Raw genomic sequence first — 27400 nt, forward strand, 5'->3', positions numbered from 1 at the left:
GGCAACTGGAAAACTCTATAAAGCGGTTTGCTGCCGGGATTTGCCCATGCACATATTTGGGAAACAGGATGAATTCAGGCCCTTGTATAAGCCCCTCTCATCTGCTGTTCCCAGTTTGCAGTTATGGAATATTTGGAGCTAACTTATCTAACAGCAAATAATCATAGCATTTAAGAACATGATTTCTAGAAAGTCTGTTTTCTATCTGTGACATCAAAGAAGGCCACAATTGTTGAAATATGAGGCAGTCCAAAATATGAGTTCTAAGGATCACAAAAGATATACTGTATAGCAGATTGGCCTGAAGACTTATTTAAAAATGTCAAATAAAGCCATACAGTAGGATTTTACAAAGAGATATTTAACAAACCTTGGAGAGAGATAAAATGAAGATAAAATAAAGAACTAAACAATCAGTTTCTGTTATTTTACAGGTTGTGTTGAAATATGTCAAATACAGTAGGAACTGATTCGATGGTACTTTGGGTGAGATTTAATGCCGCCCGAGTTCAGAGGCAATGCGAGACGTCCGCCAAAATCTGAGGTTTTTTTAAAGCGGAATTAACTTACAAGGCAAAACCATGCCTTGTAAGTTAATTCCCCTTTGAAAAAACCTCAGAGTTCGGCGGACATCTCACACTGCCACTGTACTCGAGTGGCATTAAATCTCACCCCCATATCTAACTCACGTTCTCACTCTCCAAGCTTTGATTAATATCCACCTTAATATATTTCATGTTACCATTTCACTTGCATCTATTTTCACATCTCGGTAAGAACATAATAATTTACATTGTGTCTAGGCAAGGGAATTCAGAGCACCACTATTACGTTTTACAATAGAGAAATATATTTTTAATGTCATTTAGAGAGTCAAGTCCACAATTATTTTATATTCTGCATATTGTAATAAATGTAGCATAAAAGAGAATTTAGACCAATATGATCGTGCGCCAACAATTAGCAGCTTAGGGTTGACAGACTATGAAGAACCGCTTCACATCTACATACAATACCAATCGATGTCTGGCAGTCCCAGAGCGCTTATTGATGAATGATAATCTTCTCACAGAAGGTTTTGTCTACTGAGTTTGTAGACTATAACGCTTATTTGAGGGGAATCTGAGTTCCACAGAAGGATCCAATTCTGACTTCAAGAATCCAGAGTTGCAGATAAGTGCTCCAAAGGATGAGAAATAATAAAAAATTTGGTGCAATACGTTTTTAATCACAACAAATATAAAAACAGGGTGTCACAGGTGGGACTAAATCAAAGGACTCTCACCATAACAAATGGTCTACTAACAAATAAGCAGACAAAAAGCGCATATGGATGTTACCCCAGGCGTCCCCGGAATGCCGCTCCTGTCAGGTAAGGTCCAATGGTGTCCACCTTGCGTCACAAGCCGACCGGTTTCGATTCCCAAAGAATCTTTCTCAAGGCGTGTGATTCATGGATGCTATAGTGCCGGTATAAATACCCCCTTTCAGGTGAACATAAGCATAGCCTATTTCCAGACACGGATCAACTAACTTCTAAAAACCCCACCCGTTCCATTAAAAACATATGGTGAATGAGGGAAGTCCATATCGCAGTTTTAGATGTGCTTGCGCATCAGCTGAATAGAATAATAGCGTCTTTTTTCAATTCTGGATACTTCCGGTATTTGCGTCCGATACCGGAAGTGGATATGACGTTTGCGTTCCATTGACCTAACTTCCGTTTAGGTTTCCGGAAGTGTATGCGTTCCACTCGGAGCGTTCAATCTCTCCCTGTTTGACAGATGGTGGGAGAGCTGTTGTCATGGGGACGCGTTCGTTTCAGTCAATGGGATGTTGTACGATATGGTGTACATAAATGTCCTCGAAAATAAGGGATAAATACAATAATTAATAAATAGAATAAAAACAATTAAAAACACTCTGATGCACTTATAAAGAATGGACTTATAAAAAGGGAGACAATGATGGAAAATGGGTAAGAATATCATAAAAACCACTTTGTTTCAAAGTCCTTATTGAGACCACTCGGTATCAATGTCTTATAGTTAAAAATTAAGGACATCTCACTCTTTGCCAGTTTTTTAGTGAAGTCTCCCCCTCTTACACTTGGTATGATTTTTTGTAGTATATAAAAGTTTTTAATGTATTTAGGATCACATTGGTGGCAAACTTTAAAATGAGCTGATAAGGCATGGACCTCTAAGCCTTTACGTATATTTCTTAGATGTTCTCCAAGTCTGATTTTGAAGGGACGAGTGGTCCTGCCAATATAGAATTTTGAACATGCACATTCAATCGCGTAAATCACGTTAGATGAATGGCATGTTACAAAGTCTTTAATTCTATACGGTTTGCCATTGATGACCAGATTCTCAATCTTCATCCCAAATGAATTAGGGATGGTTTTACACCCCATGCATTCCCCACACCTATAAAAGCCCTTTGAAGATGAAATAGCTTTTTTGGGGGAGGCGGGGCATAGACTCTGTACCAACTTGTTTTTTAGATTAGGGGCACGTCTAAAAATAAGATTGGGCTCCTTGGGGATCTTGTCGCCTATAACAGGATCTTTTTTTAGGAGACCCCAATGTTTCTTAAGAATCTTTTTGACTTCCACATGTTGGGAGGAAAAATCTGTGGTGAATGACCATTTAAACCTTTCCGTCTGGTCTTTATTACTATGGCCTATGTTCTTTTTGGTCAGTAAGTCTTTCCTTTCTAATTTTTCCACGTCAATGATAGTTTGTTCTATAGAATTAAAGACTTTGTAACATGCCATTCATCTAACGTGATTTACGCGATTGAATGTGCATGTTCAAAATTCTATATTGGCAGGACCACTCGTCCCTTCAAAATCAGACTTGGAGAACATCTAAGAAATATACGTAAAGGCTTAGAGGTCCATGCCTTATCAGCTCATTTTAAAGTTTGCCACCAATGTGATCCTAAATACATTAAAAACTTTTATATACTACAAAAAATCATACCAAGTGTAAGAGGGGGAGACTTCACTAAAAAACTGGCAAAGAGTGAGATGTCCTTAATTTTTAACTATAAGACATTGATACCGAGTGGTCTCAATAAGGACTTTGAAACAAAGTGGTTTTTATGATATTCTTACCCATTTTCCATCATTGTCTCCCTTTTTATAAGTCCATTCTTTATAAGTGCATCAGAGTGTTTTTAATTGTTTTTATTCTATTTATTAATTATTGTATTTATCCCTTATTTTCGAGGACATTTATGTACACCATATCGTACAACATCCCATTGACTGAAACGAACGCGTCCCCATGACAACAGCTCTCCCACCATCTGTCAAACAGGGAGAGATTGAACGCTCCGAGTGGAACGCATACACTTCCGGAAACCTAAACGGAAGTTAGGTCAATGGAACGCAAACGTCATATCCACTTCCGGTATCGGACGCAAATACCGGAAGTATCCAGAATTGAAAAAAGACGCTATTATTCTATTCAGCTGATGCGCAAGCACATCTGAAACTGCGATATGGACTTCCCTCATTCACCATATGTTTTTAATGGAACGGGTGGGGTTTTTAGAAGTTAGTTGATCCGTGTCTGGAAATAGGCTATGCTTATGTTCACCTGAAAGGGGGTATTTATACCGGCACTATAGCATCCATGAATCACACGCCTTGAGAAAGATTCTTTGGGAATCGAAACCGGTCGGCTTGTGACGCAAGGTGGACACCATTGGACCTTACCTGACAGGAGCGGCATTCCGGGGACGCCTGGGGTAACATCCATATGCGCTTTTTGTCTGCTTATTTGTTAGTAGACCATTTGTTATGGTGAGAGTCCTTTGATTTAGTCCCACCTGTGACACCCTGTTTTTATATTTGTTGTGATTAAAAACGTATTGCACCAAATTTTTTATTATTTCTCATCCTTTGGAGCACTTATCTGCAACTCTGGATTCTTGAAGTCAGAATTGGATCCTTCTGTGGAACTCAGATTCCCCTCAAATAAGCGTTATAGTCTACAAACTCAGTAGACAAAACCTTCTGTGAGAAGATTATCATTCATCAATAAGCGCTCTGGGACTGCCAGACATCGATTGGTATAATAAATGTAGCATGTCTGAGATGATAATAATGAAATTTCATGTGTGTTGGTTCACCATATCTATCTTGTAATTGCGCAAAGGAACAAATGTGCAATTAGTCACACATCAGAAAGCCTGTTGACAGTTCAATTGCAGAGGACAAATATGAAGAGATATGATAGGCATCCTCAATGAATCCACCTTTCCAAATCAAAGGTTGCAGAAAACCTGATCATTAATTTACACTTTATTCTGAGAAGCAGGATAGAAAGGTGATACTTATCAGAGAATAAAGATAATAAGTAGTACCGCTAAACATTGTCAAAATGATGATGTATCCAGGGTGCAGTTGAAAACAAAAGATGAGGCTTTTGAAGTAAATGAAAGAGCAGGACATTACTAGATATCATATTCATACTGTATGTATAATTTTGACACACTCAGAATACTGAATCGGAAGACTGTTAGCTAAAACTGCTAAACATCTTGATGAGTCAAAATCTCATGTCTAAGCGCTGTCAAAGTATCTTACATTATGGTTGGTAGGGGGGTAGCTACAAAAAGCTATTTAAAGTTATTTTCAATGTTGAGTGTGTTCGTTCGCTTGATTATCAATTTTAAAACCATATAACCTCAGTTTCCATGGCATCAATGGTTAAATCAATCTTAATGCAAACTAAATCAATCTCAGATATCTTTGAAGAAGAGCTAATTTAAATATCTTACCCCATACTGTATACAAACTTGTTTGTTTGCCCATGGAGAAATTATGGTTCAGTATCTTGTGGCTGGCACATATTCAGAGAGGACCACTACCTGGACACACATAACAATGTACTTTCCATAAAATTGGAACCAATTGAAAATAGATAAATCCATGAGGTTTAAGATAATGGCTTTTGCGCTGCAGTTGCAGATTATTGGAGGACCTTAATACCTCACTCTTAGGTACAGTACATTCAATGTATAGATTACAGTATTGCTTTTAATGAGCAGTTTATTGTGAAATGGTCATAAGTATCTCTCTAGTTTTCCACAGCCTCCTCATGCTCTGATGTTTAAATGGGCTTTGGAAATACATTAAAAGAGAAAAGGGGATTCCTTTACACCCCTTTAATAGTAGCTTATGTTGTCATCAGTTACTGTGTGTACAAACAGCAATTATGCTCTTATTCTGGCCATTTTCCTTACAGTTTATATATAAACTATAGGGATAGAAACTTGATTTTAGAAACTGACAATAACTATAGTTTATGCTCAACTGCAACATTTTACCAAATTAATTACCAGAACATAAAACAGGCAACTTTTAAGTTCACAAAGGTTGCTATTGAACTACATTTCCCAAGATGCAATGCTGGCGTACTCGGTTTTGTTCTGCACAAAGGAAAACGTGAGGAAAATAGGAAACAAAGATGTGATTTACGGTATACTGTATATTCTTTTTCTTTTCTCACATCTAAATGTAGTATTTAAAGCACTCTGAGAGCTTTTGTACACATTTAACTAAGAAACATTGACATGTATAGAACAAACTAATTTACTTTTTGTCCTCTGAAATGGAGCCATATTGATAAAACCTTTATTTCATGGAAAATGTCACATTGATCTAATATCGGCAAGTAGAGGCTTGATTCTACTGCATTGACTAGGCTCAGCAGTCTTCATTATGCAGTGACTTTTTAAAATCCTTTTCATCCACACATAGTCAATAACCTATTAATGTGTGTGGGAAGAAAATGAAAGGACAAGTAATTGTGTAAAGAAATAAGAAAAATAAACAAGGCTCTGCAGTCGGGATTTGAGCTGTGATAAACACCCTTTCGATTGGTAAGCCTTTTTGTCATACTGAAATTTCTCTCATGAGTGGATTTACCAATCTGCGATGCAACGGTAAATCACAATACGTTTTCATCTTCTGTCAAGGTTTCCTTATGGCAAAATACATTTGTTATGAAGTCTATAAAATCACACAAATATTATAAATAAAATATGAAATCATTTGAAAAAGATTACAGTCATTATTTCATTGCTTGCTCTATCCGTGTTGGTACAACAAAACATTATTTATTATGCCGCGTGTCTCTCTGTTTCAATGACAACTAGAACGGGCTGTCTTTCTTTGGATTCAGTTAAAGACATTTTAAAAGAATGAATTATTTGTATAATAAGTTATTTAATCTCTGCAATAATACTTATGGCAGGCATGTCATCTTCATCATGCTTGCTGCAGAGTTATGGATTAAAAAATAAAATGCCTATTAATACTGTAGGTGTATCTAAACACACTTTATAATCTAAGTAAAATCAACCTCAATGACAAACCTTATATTTGAATTAGTTTAACACCTGGAATAGGGGCCTTGACTGCCTAGGTGGCCATGTCTGTATCTTATGGTGTGTACACATGGTGAGATTCCCTTGCTATTCAACTTAAGATTCGAGTGCTATGCAATCTTTGCTAACTCTGTTCTATTTACATACAAGTCATACAATCTGCATTAGATTTGCACTATATAGTCATTGCTGCCCTGTCTATCTGGGTTTCGATTTGTGCTGTCATTGAAGCGCGCATTGGGATCGCAAGGTAAAAAACCTGTGCGATCTGCATGTGATCTGCATACAATCTGCATACGATCTGTATGCGATGTTTACTATATATTCAAAATCTAATGTCAAATCTTACCGTGTGTACACAGCATTACAGTTCAGCATAACATATTATAGAGACTGTAGTCACTGCATAACAACATGGTGCAATGCTATTGGTCATACCACATCTTCCATTGGGCTGTCTCAAATTTGAACAGGACCAGTGCATGAAGAATGAAACCCTGACATGGCCATACACTGCATATGATGAATGTTAAAGTAATATTTCAGATTTTAACTGTGCTATAGAGCAGAGGTTCTGAACATTTTCCAGCCTATCTCCCCCTTTGCGTAATGGCCAGTTGTCCAGTGCCCCCTAACTGCCTAACCTAAGTTTGCCTTCATCTGAAAACTTTTGAAGACTAGGTAACTGGTACAGTACAACTCCTTTTGACTTAAATTATTTTTAAGAAGGTCCAGTTTAGCAATAAATGCCGATATTATCCCTTTGGCCTTGATTAAATTCATTTAGTCACCTTGAAGCTTTGTGTTAGTTTCATTCAGTTTATCGAACACATCAGCAAGGTACATTCAGTATACATGTGCACACAATATACATGCACAAAGCATACACACAGCATATGTACATACCATTAACATGAAACTCAGCAGCACCCCCCCCCCCCCACACACACACACACACCTCTTCCCCTTACACATGTTATTCAAACAATTCACACAAACTGCTGCTGTAATAGGGTATATGTAATAATCATGTAACTCCACTGACAGTACTTCCCTTCCTTCACCCCTTGAAAATATGTAACACCCACCTGGCTGCTGCAGAGTCACTGGGGATGCTGGTGACAGCCACTGACTCTCCCAGCTCTGTAACATAGCTCCATGTTAACTTTGATTTCTGATCTTTCTGAGATGTGATGATGCTGCTGCTCCTCCTACAGGCAGCCAGCAGCGACACAGCCAGCTTCTTCTCACCAGCCATGTAAGGAGGAAGAAACCCTGCCTAAGCTCTCCGATGGATCCGCTGCCCTCCTAAAGTCCCGTAAAACATCCACCACCCCCACCACCCCTTTTCATTTCACTGCCCCCTGGAAATAAAGAACGCCAACTAGGGGGCACTACCACCCAGGTTGAGAACCACTGCTATAGAGAACCATATGGGTGATTTAAATGTACGTAGACAGTTTTAATTGAATGATTTCCTATTTTTCATTGTTCTTATTAATACCAGAAAACATAATTTGTAAGTACTATTATAGCAATATATTTTCTAAAGTTATGTTAATGAAGAAGATGAATACCTACATTTTCATATGGTGTATTTGATCTGAGAAGACAGCTTAACTATTTAGTTTATTTTCCAGGTGGAATAGCCCATGAATGTACACTGAATGTGGTATTGTAAAAGCAAGCTTACCAGTACAGTGGCCACGCGGAGAACGACACCTCTCATGTTGTTTTCTAGTTTCCTGTCTGTCAAAGAACCGTTCAGTCCAGTCACAGGATTCCACGAGCCAAGCTAAATTATAATAAAACATGTCAGGATCAATGCTAAATGATGTAGTCATACAAGGAAATTACAGTGATAAAATATTATATTCTCTATAGTCATAATGCATCTGAACATCTGCAAAAGTACATTAAAACTTTTCAAAAATTTGAAAAAAATACAATGTCACAAAACTTTCTGTGAATGCTAAAACTTTACCTTTTTAATGCATTGTTGCAAAAACTAGTATTATTGTACTGTATCTTACTCACTGTTGACAATTTGTAGCACTGTAGTGTCTTACAAAGTAATAATAATAATAATAATAGCAAAAAGTGCAGTATGGTGATCTTTGTTACATATACAGTATAACACTTTGCTAAAGAGTAACATACTGTATCTCAAGTGAATGCCTCTAGTACAGTGGTTCCCAAACTTTTTTGAATCACGGCTGCCTATTTTGTCGTGGCACCCCTAGGCCAAAAATTTTTTATGGAGTCATTTAGAAAATTATATTAAATTAAGTAAATTGTGTTTATATGTAATTCTTAGGGTCAGTTGTGTGGTTAGGGACAGGATTTACTTCTGTTTGTCCACATATTTTATGATTGGAAGCAACTAGCACTGATTTTGCCTATTACATTGACCATAATAATTTTGAATTGGTCCTGGACCACCATGCCAGGGCACCCCTGCAGGAATTCCGAGGCACCCCAGGGTGCCTAAACACACAGTTTGGGAACCACTGCCCAAGTAAATTAAATCAGTAGCAGTTTATAATTGAAATAATTTTTACATTAAATATGTGTTATGTAAAGTTACGGGTAAATATCAAAAGTGTAAGATATTAAATATTTATAAACCTAATAAGTACTTTAACTTTGTAACATACTGTACATATTATTATTGTAAACATTAGTGTAGTTAATTGGATTTATGTCAGGCTAAATACTGTAAAACATTCAGAGGAAGATGTACAGTATTAAAACTTCTGAGCAAGAGGAGAAGTTGTCCATAACAACAAAATCAGCTGTTATGTATCATTTTATACCATGTATAAATTCTAGTAGCAGCTGATTGGTTTCTATGGACATCTTCTCCACTCTCCCACTTCCCCACTCTTCAGAAGGATTCATACATGTCCCTTAAGCAGACAAGCAGGTGTTGCTCTGAAATATGTATACTGTAATGACATACAGTAATGACATACAATATAGGCAAACATTTATGAAAGATGGATAAAACTCATTGTTCATTATAATACTTGTGTATAATAAATCATGCTCCAGCCAATCAAGTCCCAACTGTAATTTTGCAAAGTCATGACAGTTGGGAGTTGAACATATGATAGCTGGGAGCTGATTGGCTGAGCACCATTTATCATACACAATGAGGTTTATCATTCACAAGTTTGATCACTATCAATAACATCCACATGAGCTGCTGTGAATATAGCTTTGCTATTTAGTTTTATGTTTGTCCCTGCCTTTGAGAACCAACCATATGAAAGAACAAGTATTTTAATGTATCTGGCCATATGGAGAAGACATTTCAGCATTTGAAGATATACAGTAGTATTGTATCTAATGCCAATTTAGCTTTAGAAAATTCGACCACATTTTTACACAAATGTAATATCAGTAGACTGTATAAGGCAGGCATGTCCAAACTATGGCCCTCCAGCTGTTAGGAAACTAAACATCCCAGAATGCTTTTCGATAGTTTTAGCATTCTCTAATAGCAAAAATGTGGCACGGCATGATGGGTCCCATCACAACAGCTGGAGGGCCATAGTTTGGACATGCCTGGTATAAGGTATTATTAATTCTAACAATCATAACTAATTCTAACAACAATCATAACTCAACAGTCATGCACCTTTGGTTTTTATATGCTAACTAAAACGTACAAACAAATATATGCTTAAAAACAAATAAACATAATAAGGTAATAAACCAGGTATAATAAATTTTATTTGCAAAAACATGTTTTACTTTTAAAATAAAGTAATTGCATCAGTGTTAGAATATTGTTGTGTGGGAAATCTTAGTCATCTTCTGTAATGAGAAAATTAGACAAGATGTTTATATACTATAGAACGGCACTCTGCAAATTCAATGTTCAGCCTCCCATTGTATTTGCTTTTCACTTCTTTAACTACCTTAATAGAACAACCCATCTGCTCTTTCCTATTCATATCCCAATGTATTACATGGTTGCCTAATGTATTCGTTCTCATTTTATTTTTTTAACTTTTCTCAACAATTATTTAAACCTCAACATTTCTCTTTAACTTATTTATTTCCTCTTACACTTTTTTAATAGGATGTTGTCAAATGCATCATTAAAAGTTCTCTCCATCCGATTTAACCCCTTTTATCAGAACAACATGATCAATATGTTAATTTGCTGTTGTTAACTACCTTTGCTTTTGTTTCATATTAGATCCACTACATTGTGATTTCTACTCTCATCATCCCCAAAACTATCCTACCAAAAGTAACTGTAGCCAAATGCTTGTTAAAACTTCTGCTAAAGACTAATGTCATTACTCTATGCTTATTCCTACTTGAGATTTTTTTTTTCCCTTTGACATGGTTGATGATCTCTCTCTCTGCTATTCCATGTTCTTTCCTGTTTTTAAATCCAAATTGTCAAATTATTTCTGATTAGTGTCTATCATACCAGATCTCCATCCTTATCTTGTCCTAATCTCTATTTATTTATTAACAGTTATTTATATAGTGCACACATCTTCCGCAGCGCTTTACAGAGAATATTTGAATATTCACATCACCTATATTCCCTACCACATGTACAAGCACACACATTCATTCTAGGTTTCATTTTAGTCGGGAGCCTATTAACCTACCAGTATATTTTTGGATTGTGGGAAGAAACCGGAGTACCCGAAGGAAACCCACGCAAGCATATGGAGAACATACAAAGTCCGCACAGTTAGGAACATGGTGGGAATTGGGCCCATGACCTCAGCGCTGTGAAGCACCATTTATTGCTATACCACAAGGCATTCTTTAGCCTTGCATCTCTCCATCTCTTCATTACAGTACATATATGGGTCTAAATGTAATAGGGTGTGGGAATTAGAAAGTCAGAGATTTTTGTAGAGTTTTTATATTTGTTTGAAGCTGCAATTATTTACAGTACAGTGAATTTTTTTTTTCCATGTGGTCGATTGCTGCTTTAAAAAAAATGGGAAAACTCTCCCAAAATCTCTCACTTTCTGATTCTCATACCCTATTACATTTTGCCCTTGGTGTTGGCATTTTCTCATATTTTCATTTTAGTCGAATCCATATGTTGATGATAACTAAAGATGCATACACACGTACAGATTTTCTGTCTGATCTATCTGGTGGGAATAAAAACCTGGAAATGTATGGGAGCAACTGACAATCAAAAAATGGTTCCCAAACACTTGAAAACAGACAGTGATCAGTCAGACAAATTGTTTAGTCATTCTGATATAACAAATTTATCAAATCATATATTCATAACTCCCAACTGTCACGATTACAGCGGGACAGTCCCGATTTTCGGGTCCTGTCCCGCTGTCCCACCCACGGCAGGCATTGTCCCGCTGCGGGGGGTGGCAGTTGGGAGACCCCCCAATCTAATAGAATAGACGCTGTGCGCATGCGCACAGCGTCTATTCTCGTATGAAAATGAGGTCGCTGCTAATTAGCATAAGCCGCACCCTCATTTGCATACGCCCCACCTCCCTTTTCGGGGGGCGGGGCACCAGATAGATCAGACAGGAAATCTGTACGTGTGTACATTCCTTAAACCTGACCTCTCAGTTTCTGATGACTCATCTCCAATCCTTTATATTCCATTCTGACACAAAGCTGTCTGCTGTTTCATATCCCCCTCACTGCGGCAAACTGAAATTGTATCGCACTGAATATGTCATTCTTTTATTTCTCCAACTGGTACTCTGCCACAACTAACAATTACTGTAGATAACATATCTATTTAAGTGATCATTTGTGAGTTTGACCTCATTCCTCACATATTCTCTGCTATACTCCAATCTGTTACTGAATGAATTATACAGCACTAGAAACATCATTCTTCCCACTGCTCATGCCCTCTCTGACAGTCCCTAGACTTGCTGTCTATTACAACAAAGTAGTTAAAATTTCCAAAGTTCTATAACTTTATTTCAGTGATTTATTTGCTTTCACGAAAACCTCTTCTAGACTTTTAGATATTGAAAATGTCAGTAAAAAAATGTATATTTTTTTCTCCAGCTTCACCTTGCAGAATTGAATATGAGAGACTGAGTATTCTATCAGTGTCTGTCTTTCCAATGAATATCCACATATTCAAGGTTGCTAGCAAAAACTGTAACTCATTAAATAATGTTTTCTTAAACTTTACTTTTATTTTATCTAATGCAACAGTTTTCCTCTGCCAATGTATATTAATTTACTAGATATTACTGTATTATTAAACTCTTAAAGCGGTATGCAATCTGGGATCATGGCTGTCGATCACCACCGACAGCCGTGATCCTGGCCCGTTTGTGGTCAGATTGACCACATAACGACAGACGGGATTCAATGTCCTGCCTGCCAATGGGTGCAAAGGGGGTGTGGCAATGAAAACGGCCGTGGATTGTTGATCTGTGTCCTGTATTATGACAATCCACGGCCGTTATCGGCAGAACAGTCCCGACAGCTTCTGAAGGCGGGCATGTTCTGCCGTGATCCCGCCATCGATGCTGTCGTTAATGACAGCATTGAATAGGGAGCCGCCACTATTTCACACGTTGGAAATAGCGGTGGCACATTGCATACCCCCTTACACTCTTGATTTGTGTGGGCACCTATAACACAAATTTTAAGCACATTGTATAAAAGATAATTAAAAAAAAGATTCCTCCTACTATTTATAAAAAAATATGAGTGCCCCTGGTATCTAGGACATATTGCCAGGTCCTCTCTAAACTCAATGATCCATGGCGGGAAGGGGGGGGTTCTGTTGTGATATATTTGTATGAAACTCCTAATTTAAACTCTTTAATTTGAACAGTTGGAAGATTAATTCGATATTTAGAATGTCTGATGAAGATTGGGGGTCAAATTTTCAAGGTGAATCTACGGTTATTAAGAAATAGACTCCTATGACATAGAACACGTAAAATAAAGTAATATAAATATGTTTCCATGTATACATTAAACGATGCAGAATAAAATCGGTCATTAACCCTTTGCATGCCAACATCTCTGTGCGAGATATGCTAAAAATTGGTTAAAAAGGTACTTGTTTCCTAGAACGGCGCCCGTCGTAGGTGATCGCATACCTTAACTTAAGGTATGCGATGGACGCGACCGACGCGATTTCAGGGCTATTTTTAGCCTTTTCCCAGACAATTAAAAAATTGCGTCCATCGCATGCCTTAAGTTAAGGCATGCGATGCGACCGATGCGTTGGACGCGATTTTACATAGGGAACAATGTTAAATGGGCCAATTGACCCGATTTTTCATTGTATACCCCCCTCTTATGGGTATTTTACATGTGAAATGCTCCCCCCCCATTGTTAACGGCACCCAACGATGAACACCAACCCAAAGCGTGGCGAGAAAAGGTCGTAGGACGCGTACCGGTGCGCTCACCACGCTTCGGGTTGGCGTTGATCGTGGGGTGGCGTTAACAATGGGGGGGATTTGACCCATCAGGGTGGGTATACAATGAAAATTGAGGTCTGTGGGGCATTTAACATTGGGCCCAATGTAAAATCGGGTCTCAGGGACCATTTTACATTGGTTCCAATTTAAAAATCGCATCGATCGCATCACATGCGATTTGGTTGCATGCGATGCGATCGACGCAATTTTTTTGGAACCGATGGATACAATCTTTATCGCAGACGCCGTGCTAGGGAGCAAGTACTGTTAAAAATGCCAGTGTCGCTCACTTTTGTTTTTCAAATGAAAAATGTTGTGTAAAATTTTCACACCAATTTTGACAAATTCACTTGGCACTCAATGGGTTAAGAATACTGTATTTGGTAAGTGAATTGATTTAGATTATAGTAGCTAAAAGAAAGCAAACATTTTGAGTACACATACAATTTCCGTATACTTTTTACTTGACAATAAAACAAAGAAAGATGTATTGCTGGCAAAACATGCCAAAAGTATTTAAAATGTTTGGTAGCTAAACAGGCTGTAATAAATAGTACCATATTTTGGGAGACAAAAGAGTAAGAATTGTAATTAACTAAGGACAGGTCCCAGGTAGTGGGCCAGACATCAAAGTGATGTTTTCAGTTTGCCCACCATTTGCATTCCTGTCTTGGTCCAAGATACTGCTATGGTCATGTTAAGTGTAGTGCTTTAAAGTTCAAAAGTTTATATAATTTGATTAATTAATGAATTTAATGTCTTTTTTTAACCCATTGTAGCCTGCTTCTTATTTATTCTTATATACTCTCCAGGAATAACAGGAGACTCCTAAATATCAGGGTATCCCCATAGATTTTTGAAAGAGCAGGTCACCCGCCGATTCACTGTCTGATTCATGGTGAAATGTCTATGTAACCTCCGCACAATTCCAGTATTTTGGCCACCATGATACCTTTAAATTGCCCCCGGCACTGGCCATCTGCATTTCCCATCCTACATAAGGGGGCATCCAATTACCCCCTCCCGATAACAAATAAATGTTTCAACAATGATTTTTTTTACACAGGCTCAGTGAAAAACAAAACAAACAGAGCTGCTTTTGAGGATTCTGCTTTGCCTGTCTGACTCATGTATTATTTCTAATGATAAAATAGTAAGTAAGTTTGTAAAATATTATTAGCAACGGTGGATACCTAACTAATGAATAACACATCTAGGAATAATTGCATTTATTACAAAGTAACATTACACTCTAAACCTACAGTACATGTTTACATCATTGCAGGACATGAATGTGTAAATACAGGTACACAACAGTGTTTATCAACTGCTGGAGAGTGAGAAATCAATATCACATCTACTGCTGTGAAGTAACTGTAATGTCTTTAGATAACATGCCTTTTTCCCTCCTAGACGCATTTTACTTATCTCGTCAAAGGTATGAGTTCCTAACAACATTGATTATTTTGCTATTGAACCAGTTACCAGCTCATTAACTCCTGAGCACAAAAAAATCATCAACTCATTATCAAAGGTAATAAAAAACAAGAAGATGTGCAATTCCTAATACACACACACACACACACACACACACACACACACTAAACAAGGAAGCTGCAGTGCTAGCATATAGGCCCTTATTCTGATCGGTGCGGCCCGATCAGAATATGCGGCCGCAACCGTGCAGGCGAATCCCCGCCTTCCATACGGATCGCCACCTGCCGTCCGTACGCGGATATGTGGCGATCCGCATGAAATTGGACGGGGATACGCCTCCTCCGTCTTGGGAGCTGCCCCTGCATTCGATGGTCGCCGAACATCGAATGCAGGGCCGCACGCTCCACCAGGTCCCGCAACACAAGACCACACGGACACTTGTCCGTGTGAAAACATGTATGGGGGCGGGCAGCTGACATCCGGCGATGTCAGATGCCCGCCCCGTACCCACGCGTCACGGCCTCATTACCATGCATACGCCCCGCGTTTGCATGGGAACGCCCATGAAACGGGGGGCGTATGCATAGGGTAATGAGGATAAGTAGCCCCTCACGCCCCTCTACGCCCCCTGTGCGGCGTATAAAGAATCCGTGCGGCGAAATCGCCTGCACATGCGCAGAGTGACCTCTGCACATGCGCAGACGATCAACATCGGCGGTCCGTCCGCATGCGGGAATATCCGCACCGATCAGAATAAGGGCCAGTGTGATTATACAAGCATATAGAGATTTGGGGGAGAAACATGACCTACAGTATTGGGTAACTGGACTGGCAGTTTTAGGTTAATAGTGGCGATTTATTTAGAGCAATTGTAATTTGGGTGGAGTTAAATTTTTGGGTATGAAATACCTCTAATCAGTAATGGATTATGTAATTGGACAATAGCAAATAATTAATTAATATATTCAATTAAGGGTATCTAGTGGTGTAATAAGGAACTCATTTTTGGGTACTTATATGTTAGTTGGGCTGCACTATATTTAATACGCTCATACCCCCAACTCTCCATGTCGGCATGGAGATAACTTTATATAGTGTGGCGAGCCCGAAGCGTGGCGAGCGTAGCGAGCCCCGCAAGGGGACGTGGAAAACTAAGCAAATAGCTTAGTGGGCGCCCAACTAACAAGAAGACATTAAATTATTATTATTATATTACACATAATACAGTATGTATTTAAAAAAATAAATAAAAACAATTATTTATAAGGGGAGTTTTGTCAAAGTGTGGTTGAGCATCACTAGTGATGTGGTTCTGCAGCAGAGACAGTGTATATATATATATATATATATATATATATATATATACATATATAAAATGGGTGCAGTGTGTGCGGTGCTAAGACCCGGGGGGGGGGGGGGGGCGGCACACTGCACATGATGCACCCATTTTTTTTAAATACTTACCCACTAGAATCCTGTGATGGCCTCAGCATTGCTGATATCCCTGGAGAAATAGCCACCGCAAACATTTTTGTGAAGAAGTTCAGTAGGGTAGACTCCTGTGGCACTGGTGCCGACACAGAGGAGAGGGCCAGATGGAGGAGGCTACACAAAGGCCTCCTTCTCTCTTAAAATGCCTCTGAGCAGACACTGCATGTTGCTGAGGTACATCGTGTCACAAACCTATAAAAATGATATGGCCTACTACCATATGCTATCCAGATGGCTGAAAAACAATGTCTAGGTTGACAGTCAACCTTATCAAAAGATCAACACAAGTAAAGGTCAACACATGAAAAGGTTGGATTTTTAGGTGCTTTTTAAAATGTTTGAACTTTTTCACACTTTATCATCCATATGGATGGTAAAGTATGATGAGAGCCATGCTAGAGGATTTGGTATACTAATTGGTGGTCCACATGCTTATTTGTCAACATTGACACCCCAAACCATGGCCTTTCATGTATCAACCTTTTCCACGTCAACCTTTTGCTTGTGTCAATGTTGACCTTGTGTGTATGTCAAACTTATACTGTCAATCTAGACCTGGGGTAGCCAACTCCAGTACTCGAGAGCTACCAACAGTTAGTGTTATCCAGATCTCCTCACAGAATCACAAGTGAAGTAATTAGCTCCACCTGTGGATCTTTTAAAATGTGTCAGCCAGTACTGAGTGCACCTTTGCAGCAGCTAGTTTATCTAAAAAATGTGAACTGTTGGTAGCTCTCGAGGACTGGAGTTGGCTACCACTGAACTAGACATTGTCTGTGAGCTATACCACATCCCTACATTTTATAGCATGCAAAAGGTAAAGTCACTTGAAAATAATATGCTTATGTTTATGTACTTGTCCATGTGTATTTTTAAAGTAAATGAATCCTACCAGTACTCAATATATTTCTGTCTACTTTTATGTTTTACATTACACCGTAGGTAAAATGAATAATGTCCTATTTTATATAAAGAGGGGAAACAACTGGTTTTATATTTGTTTTCTCTGCAGGATAACCTTGTAAACATGTTTAAGTGCATGAGATATGGGGATCGTGGACACACAGCTCTCAGAATTATAGCACAGTTAAAGCATACAAACATGCTGAACAAGTTACTGCAGGTCAGGAATTTATTGAGTTTTTCAATTTTCAATTATTGCAGTGTTCACTGATAATAAAAGGAAACTGCTCATAGATGAGAGGTCACAGACAATAATTTATATTGACTTGTGTATAACTCAGTAATGTTTTTGCTGTACAGAACAAACCTTGTTTTCTTACATATTTTGTAACCTGTAACTGGATTTTAGCTGTAAAATATTTCTCTTTTTCACATGCAGGGTTTGTAGTGTTGTGTAAGGATGAGGATAGGATAAGTTCAGCGAAACAAAATCATGAGAATTTAGTAAGTTAACGTACTGTAATGGATTACAGGCATAATTCTGAGAGGTTTGCAAACCCGATGTCCACTTATATTGCCAATATTTTGGATCTCCGCCTGTGCAGAAGCCATATACACATCTGGGGCAGTCATATCGCTCCAGTGCTTCATATTTTGCAACATGATTGACATGCTGCTGGCATTTGTGAGCGATGACTGGGCAGCAACATGTAGAGATGCAGAAATTGTAGGTGTGCCAAACCAGTTTTCTGGGAATGACGAATACAGTGACTGTGTCCCGAGGGTCACTCACATGAACGATGTTCACACAGATTATCTGATTCTGCACGATTGGATACAACAGTGGATCAGTGAAGTTTTAAGTGGGGTTCTATTTAATACAGTATCTAACCTGCAGCATGATGTGCCCTGAACTTCACACATTTCTCTATTTATCACGTTTATAACTCCCCATTATATCACTTTTCAAGCTTAGTACATCTGGCCATAAGTCACCCTCTTCCTCTCTATCAACCACTGCCTTTTACCATTACACTTTCTTGTCACCCACTGCCTTCTACCATTACCCTCTATTCTCACCCACTGCCTCACCATCTCCCACTATCTTGAATCATTACTTCTCTCATCTGTCATCCATTGCCTCTCTCTATCATCCTCTCTATCAACCACTAGCTCCCCCTGGCATTGCCTTCTTCCTCCCCCTGTCAACCTTTCCCTAGTATCAAAACCACATTCCTCGGTCATCCATTCCCTGGGGTCACCCACTGCACCCCTATGTACGACTATCTCCCCCTCATGCACTGCCTCACCCTCTGCCTCTCACCTCCATCACTACCTTCCTATTGCCCTCTCTCCTTTGATCCTCTGCTTCAAGGAATTATTCTCTCCCAATCATGCAGATATGGCATTCCCTGTGTTGTGAGGCCATCGCACTTTCCAGAAGTGCAACTTTGGCTTGTAAAAAAAACATGGTGCCTTGCCTGTACTTTTGTTCTGGATCTGCCTCTTCCTGCCTGCACAGAGGAGCCTTAGGGCCTAGGTCACCAAGCACCTGTCAGATACCACCTCCTCATAGCGCATAAGCTGTCAGTCAGCCTCTCCTTATTCCCTTATTTATTTATTTATTTACAGTTTCTTATATAGTGCAGCAGATTCTGTTGCGCTTTACAATAGTAGACAGTGATAAAACAAACTGGGTAGCAAAAGAGAGACTTAGAGGTAGGAGGGCCCTGCTGCAAGCTTACAATCTATAGGGATATAGGAGGGAAACACAAGGGAGGGAAACACAAGGACAGGCACCAGTAATAGCATAGCAGTCCCATCAAGTTACAAGTCCAGAAGGGAAGCTATATAATACATAAGTGCCTCAGAGGTTTATGCATGCAGAACTTATGCAGGTAGTGAAGAAGAAGTAGAGTCAGAGAAGCAAACACTGAGAGTGATCAGATAGGTAAGATGAGAACCAGGGAAGGGCTGTATCATTTAAACCTAGGGAGTGTAGTGTTTGTAAGAGAAGAGTATGATCCTCAATGTCAAACGCAGCAGAAAGATCTAGAAGAATAAGTAGTGAGTAATGGCTTTTAGACTTAGCAGTTACCAGATCATTCACCACTTTAGTCAGTGCTGTATCAGTGGAGTGTTGGGAACAAAAGCCTGACTGAAGTGGGTCTAATATGGCTTGAGAGTTAAGAAAGTGAGTAGACAAGTCTCTTGAGTAGCTTGGAGAGTCATGGGAGCTGAGAGATATCATGGTAATTAGAGAGAGTTAGGGTCAGAATTGTGTTTTTTCAGAATGGGAGTAATCACTGCATGTTTGAACAGAGAAGGAAACGTACCAGTAGCAAGAGAGAAATTGCAGATTTTAGTTAAGGTTGGAATAAGTACAGGAGATAGAGTTTTAAAGACTTGTGCAGGTATAGGATCAAGAGGAGAGGTAGTAGAGTAGGAGGATAGGAAGAGTGTGGATACTTCCTTTTCATTTGTGGGCTCAAATAAAGAGAAAGTGCCAAAGGGTTCAGCAGGGGGAAAAGTGGGTTAGAGGTTGAGAAAGAGCATACCATTTCATCTAGGACGTTATCAGTCTTGTCCTTAAAGTCGCTTTGGGTTGGTGGCATGAGAAGAGATGAGAGATTGATAGTATGTTTATTTGGCAATGCCTAAAGCATTGCTGAAGGAGTGGTAGCTAGTTTTATATGTGAGGAAATCAGTCATATTACAAGATTTATGCCATTGGCATTCTATTTTACGTGACTGATTTCGTATTTGTCTTGTTGTTTTGTAGTGCCACGGTTTGCATCTAAGCCTACGTGGGGTGTAATGGGTAGCTGGAGCCACTTCATCAAGGGCTGATTCAAGAGTCTTGTACAGGTGGGAAAAAGTAGAGTCAGTAGAGAGAAATATAGAAATTAGTGAGCTGTTGTCGCAGAGAGGTGGACAGTTGTGGAAAATTAATAGCATTTGTATTTCCTCAGGTAAGAGTAGGCTTGCATGTTTTCAGTGTCAGTGAGCTTGGGGTAATGCAGGAGAGCAAGATGATAATGAGATTGTGATCAGAGAGAGGGAATGGAGTTTTAGTAAAATCAGAGACTAAACACAGCATGGTGAAAACAAGGTCAGGGCAGGGGTCTAGGTCACCGAGCACCTGTCAGATACCAGCTCCTCGTAGTGCATAAGCTGTCAGTCAGCCTTTCCTTATTCCCTTAACTACTGTACACAGATGTTCCTGCATGAGGCACAGGACCTCAGCTACTGACCTCCAGTAGGTCCTAGCGGCTATCTCCAGAGCTGCAGTAGATGAGGGGAATAACCCCTGCAGTTTATGTGAGTTAAGATACTGTTTTAATATTATTGTGGGGAGTTAGTACAGTCTAGTGGTAAAGTGCACATTGTAGCATGATGTAGCATGCAGGCAGATGTAGTTTAGTGTAGTGCTGCAGGATGTAGTGTAGTAGGATGTAGTGTAGTGTAACAGGATATAGTAAAGTGTTGTTGGTTGTAGTGGGATGTAATGTAGTGTAGCTTGTGGCAGCATGTAGTGTATTGTAGCGGGATGTAGTGTATTGTAGCATTATGCATCGCTGTGAAAGAAAATGGGGTGTAAGATATATTTTTTTATGCTGGGCCAAGCAAACCGGCCAGCACCAGCTGCTATGAACTTCCTCCACCCTGCACTGTCCCGATGCACTGGCCGGATGATGTCATTATGTCAGAGCAGCTCAATGCACACAGCCAAATAAGGATTTGGAGGGGAGATGTCTGTCAGTCACTGTGCAGCAGTGTTTTCCTCCCTGGCAGATATACTGCATTATAGAGCTACGACAGTAATTGTGTTAGAAATATTTACTTAGTTGGTTAATCACAAGTGCAGGAATTTGCAATTTATCTCCCAGTTTAATTAACATAGGTTAAAAGCAGATCATTTGCTCAATTAGCTGTGGGGTCCAAAAACATTTATAGACTTCCTACCAAGCAGTTCAACAACTCATGTGCAATTAAAGCAGGTAAACTGCCATTTAATCTGTAATTTTTCATGTTAGTCCTTTTTTATTCTGGTCTTCAAAAAGACTGCTTAAAGGTTTTAATACTCATGATTACTGACACATTTAAGAACCAAAGAACCAGAGTAAACTAAAGTCCACTGTTTTCAGTGGAGTGAAAAGTCATTGGAAATGAATCTACAGTGAGATAAAGGGAATGGTATGATCACAGGATTCATTATGTCTGACAGAATATTCTCTTCCTATATTATTCATCTGCCCTTTTTTATCTATGTGTTAAAATATGTTTCTTTAAATAATAAAACTAAAATGATTTAAAAGAACATATAACTTAAACATTGACCCAATCCACATGAATGTTTTAAAACACTTTGACTTGACTGTAGTGTAATACATAAAAAAAATCTGGTTGTCCAGATTTTTTAAATCAAAGAAGCTTTATTAACAAAGCACACACAGCTCTACAGCACACTTTCAGCTATGGACCCATAATATCTTCAGTTTTGTCCAAGGGTGCAAGGTTTACAGAGCACAGGGAGTCGGGGTGGGATTATTGATGATATACGGGCTGATTACTGGGTAAGGCAGCCAGAACATATATTTCATACAATCAGAGGCGTAACTAAGGGAGGCAATGGAGAAATCTGCCTCCGGGCTCCTGCTCCCAAGGGGGCACCTCTCCCCCATTACGATTTTGAATCAGTTAATTGAAAGCCCTCAATATCGCTTCTGTGGCTGACTCCCCCTCCTAACATCATTTTTGCAAGTGTCACAACCTGTATTAGAACCCATGACCTGTCTTAATGGAGACAGACACCTTAATAATTTAGCTACAGAATTTGGGGGGCACCAATATTTATCTTGCCTCCGGGCAACTGGGACGAATTAATGCCACTGCATACAATGTTTCATATATTTCATACAATGGGCGAGATTCTCTAATATTCGCTGCTCAGCTCCGCCCCCCTTCGCATACATAATTATCGCATATGCAGTAACATATGCGATAATTATAGCAAAGGACAACTCTTGCGTTAACAGCTGTCCTTTGGCGTGAGAGTCGCCGGGTCCCAGCAGGTCCCGACGGCTCCCCCTCCCTCCCACACCCAGCGCTGCTGCGCCGGGTTCTCCTCCTCCCCTCACCCGGAAAAGGATCAGTGCAGGGAGGAGGTCACAGGTCCGGGCGCACAGCTCTGTGCTGCCCGGACACAGGTGAGGGGGGAGGAGGTGATGCGGGGCGGCGGGGGTCCATGCGGGGCGGCGGTGGGTTCGCGTTAGAAGCCCATTGGCTTCTATGGGGCATCACCAGATTTTTCTGGCGATGCCCTATGCCGTGGTAACCCCGGATAACTGGGTTTTTACCGCATTTTTACCTTAGAGAATCTTCCCCATAGTTACATGTATATGTGCTGGCTGGCTCCCCTATGTGGCCTTTGGTTAGTGCTGCAGTTCAGGGCCAGTAGTCGCTGCTGATTGTATCACTGCCCAGTGCTCATGGAGCATTTTCTACATAAGGCTGAACGTATCTTAACACTCCATAGATCTGCAATTGGTCTGCTATAAAAATCATCAATATAGATCAGCCTGTAGCCAAGCAGTTCATTCAGATATCTCACAATTTATTACAAAGGAATGATTATGTACCTCATAATTCTATGTTGTTAGATTAAAATGGACCCTGCAATTAGAGCCCCAGAGGATATAAATATTAGATGTGATATGATATCCCATATATTTATTTATCTATATATTATATCCAACATACTTTATCCCTCACTATTTCACATTTTAAATAGGTATATAATGGAGATTGAGCTAAAAATTAAATGAATCGTATCACATGCATGCACACACAAAATCAATCACTCTCACACATCTACATAAACTATTCAGTCTCAGATGTTGAGGTGTTGGTACTGAAGATTAAATAATATAGTTTGGTTATAAATCAAATGGAAAGAAGATGAAGAAAATGCTAAGCAAGTACATATTTGATCATTTTTGCACATTATTACTTTTGTCTGCTGGAGCTTGATTGATGATTTGAAAATTGTAACTGAGAGCACAAATTTTCCAGCACCTATTTGTGACCTATCACAGGAAAGTCATCTTACATAAGCTGCTAGAGGTCATGAAAGCAATAGAAGATGCCACTGATTTTATATTATAGTGCACGTAACTGCGGTGCATGCACTCACAATTTTGAGATAAAGGGTCATTGATCCAAAATGTCTGTTCTACTGTGAGAAATACATGTACTTGATTTGTTATATTTTTGTCTTTTATTTTAGGCCTACAGTCTGCTATTTTGATGACAAGTTTCATAGTTTCTTGTGTGCATTGTATAAAAGCCTCCACACAATCACCACCTTATAATATACAGTATACATGTAGTATATATTAATATTCTTTGTGTGTGTGCTAGATTTCATCTATTGATGTAAACGCATTTTGGAAAGTGTGATGAATCCCAAAGTGTAAACAAGCAATTCTAAATGCAGTAGAACCAGAATATCTTATTATGGCACATGACCCTAGGTCTTTATACTTAACCCAATAATAATGTTAATGATTGTCTGTTCAATGCTATAATCAATTTTAACCTCTTTACTTACCGTTTTATTGCTTAATACCCAATTCAATCTCAACCCAACTTTTGCACAAGGGTGATTGCTGAATGCCAGGAGCTGTAAATGTCGCCATACACGGTGTGTGCACCGTGCATTTTAGAATAGATCGCATTGCATCTACTTTAAAATGCACGCGATGTGCTAAAACAGCGTGCATTTTTAACTAGATGCGATGCGATCTAGTCCATAAAGTACGTGCAGCACATACTTTTTGTGCTACTGTATGTGATGTGATGTGTGCAGGAGCACGCACCATAAGCCATGTGTGGGCACCTTAAGAACTAGAAATGTATGTTCTGCTACTACAGCTGTTCAGTATAGCTCACCCATGCAAATGTGTTTATGGCACAATAGTTTGCTAATTTTTTAAGTAAAATTATATTTCCATCGGATCCATCATGGCCTTATTCAGATCTGATCGCAGTACAAATTTGTTCTCAAAATGGGTAAAACCTTGTGCACTGCAGGTGGGGCAGATGTACCATGTGCAGAGAGAGTTACATTTGGGTGGGGTGTTTTAAAACTGAAATCTAAATTGCAGTGTAAAAATAATGCGGCCAGTATTTACCCTGCACAGAAACAATCTAAGTCTGTCTATACATGTTACATCTGCCCCACCTGCAGTACACATGGTTTTGCCCATTTTGAAAACAAATTTGTACTGAGCTCAGATCTGAATAAGGCCCATGATCACTTCCATTATAACTGTATTTAATTATATGTATGTGCGGCCTTAATGTGCGTCTGCCCATCCCTGATACTAATGGAGGCCAACATTGCACAATTTCCTGTGCACATCTATGGAGTGCGAGAGAAAATGTGCGCTAGTGGCTGCAAGGTGCTGGAGTTCCAACATCTTGGGACCTTTGCCAGTTATTGAATTGCCCCACAGAATTATGGTGAACACATGTTTTAACATCAGAACTCTGCTTCTATTTTCTTTAGTCCAACTACAGTAATCTGTATCATGAATCAAATGCCATAAAACTGATACACACTCAAAATGTAATGCTAACCGTTATCAAAAATATTTAGGGGCAAATTTACTAAGATGGGAGTTCTACTGAAAATGGAATGCTTGCCGTAGCAACCAATCAGATTCTTATTCTTATTTATTTATCACCTTCTAGAACCGGCATTCCCAACCACGGTCCTCAAGGCACACAAACAGTGCAGGTTTTGTAGATATCCAGGCTTGAGCACAGGTGACTTAATAAATATCTGAGGTATTCTGATTAAACCATCTGTGCTGAAGCCTGGATATCACTAAAACCTGCACTGTTGGTGTGCCTTGAGGACCGTGGTTGGGAATGCCTGTTCTAGAAGATAATGGATAGAATCTGATAGGTTGGTATGGGCAACATCCCCTCATCAATAGAACTCACATCTTAGTAAATATAAACCTTATACTTTACCTTTATATAAGAACAGCTTGCTGTATTTGATGCCGGCTATAGTGTGCAATGTTACCCGTCGGCTCTATTTATCATCATTTGCTCTATAACAGCAACAGACTTCTAACAGCCTGGATACAGTACAATGCATATGTACCTGCTGTATGTTTTATTTATGAACACAGCTTTATTCCTATTTGGAGTTCATTAATGAGGTTGATTTGTTATTTTGAATGGTCACTTAAACAACAACAGACTTCCATTGCAAGTGCAGAGTGACTCTGATAAATGACCTGTCAGGGTTCGGCTATAGTGTATAACACAGACATCAGCGATTATTTAATTGTAATCTTATCCTGCCAGGCCTCTACATACTGTATACAGTCTTATATGAAACTGATACAAAGGGGTATGTTTACTTAGATGGGAGTTCTATTGAAGATAAAATGTTGCACATAACAAAAATCGGTACTTATGTATTATCTGGGCTCCCATGTTAAATGCACCCCATTTTTTCATACCCCTACTATCCAACTATGCATGGAGTTGATTTTATATAGTGTGGCGAGCGCAGCGAGCCACCGTGCCCGAAGCGTGGCGAGGGGACGCGGTCTCATAAGAAAAACGGGAGCCCAGATATTACATAAGTACCCAAAAATCTATATTTACCTTTCACAATTTTTGACGATGTTGTACTGTTTATTTTTCTTGGCTATTCAATTTGGATTGCCAGATAAAAAGCATGACTTCTCCTGAACACACAGGATCGCTGGATTTTGCCTCAGGCAGGTAAAACAATATCCCCGGTAAGTCATGACATGGCTTTCCAGGACTAAATAGATATAACCAGACGAGACTATTACCAGCATTCACGGGTAATAGGATATTGGTGTTTGTCTTAAGGTGCCCGTACTCTTGTCCGATTTGGGCCTATTTCACCAGATCCTGAGGGATCGGGTCGAATCAGAGGTGTCTGACATCCCCTCCAAACCGATGCTCAGTCCCGTGAATATCGGATTGGAGTGGGAAGGTCGGACGGACTGCACATTAAATCTACCGGATAGGACCCATCAGTGGCACATCACAGATGCTTTTTAGCACCTATGTGCAGCTGCGGGGTCCTGGAAGCAGAAACGCCTGATCACTGATGCCCAGACACAGGTGCCCGGACCCCGCTGCCTACCCCCTGCAGCTGCAATTTTTTTGGCTGTAAAAATGGCACATCAAGTGCGAGCTTACCAAGGAGCTGCCGAGAGCTCTCAAGGGCAAACTGTATGCATTTTATTGCATGTAAAAATGGCACATCAAGTGCCAAATCGTAAGCAAGCCCCATGGGGGGCTGCCGGGGGCTCTCAAGGGCAAACTAGTCCAACTTTTCCTTAGGACAAGTGTATGGGGGCCTTTACTACAGTTCTCTGTTAGTGCTAGCTGTCAGCTTCTGCCAGCACTGCAGACCCTGCTGCCGGGTGAGATGGCAGAATTGGTTTTACACTGGGGGAGAGGCTGATCTGCCTGATGAAACAGCCTTTTCTATACTTCGATACCTGTGACGCTCCCGGGGTCCGCTCAACTGTGCATTCACTGACACTTGTCACATGCACAGGTAGCAGCCACTCCCTTAGCAATCCAACTCAGGTATTTTCATTCTTATTAAATCTTATTCTATTACCTAAAAAACTTTGGTGGAACCTATATACAGCTACGTACATTGTCTAAGT

The 27400-nt window shown here is 39.5% G+C and overlaps 1 protein-coding gene across 2 annotated transcripts in view; it reads right to left on the reverse strand.

The window, feature by feature from the left end:
• The window catches only part of GRID2 (glutamate ionotropic receptor delta type subunit 2), a 1102902-nt gene that overhangs the window by 267284 nt on the left and 808218 nt on the right, over nt 1–27400 (reverse strand). For both annotated transcript variants that reach the window (XR_014472933.1, XM_083179104.1), the window contains exon 9: nt 8102–8203. Coding sequence is in view for 1 of the 2 variants with exons in the window: in XM_083179104.1 (XP_083035230.1) it covers nt 8102–8203 (102 nt within the window). In the remaining variant the exon portion in view is untranslated. The remainder of the gene's footprint in view (nt 1–8101; nt 8204–27400) is intronic.

Source organism: Crinia signifera, chromosome 1 (genome assembly GCF_055691185.1).
Source record: "Crinia signifera chromosome 1, ASM5569118v1, whole genome shotgun sequence".
In the NCBI taxonomy this organism is placed as follows: domain Eukaryota; kingdom Metazoa; phylum Chordata; class Amphibia; order Anura; family Myobatrachidae; genus Crinia; species Crinia signifera.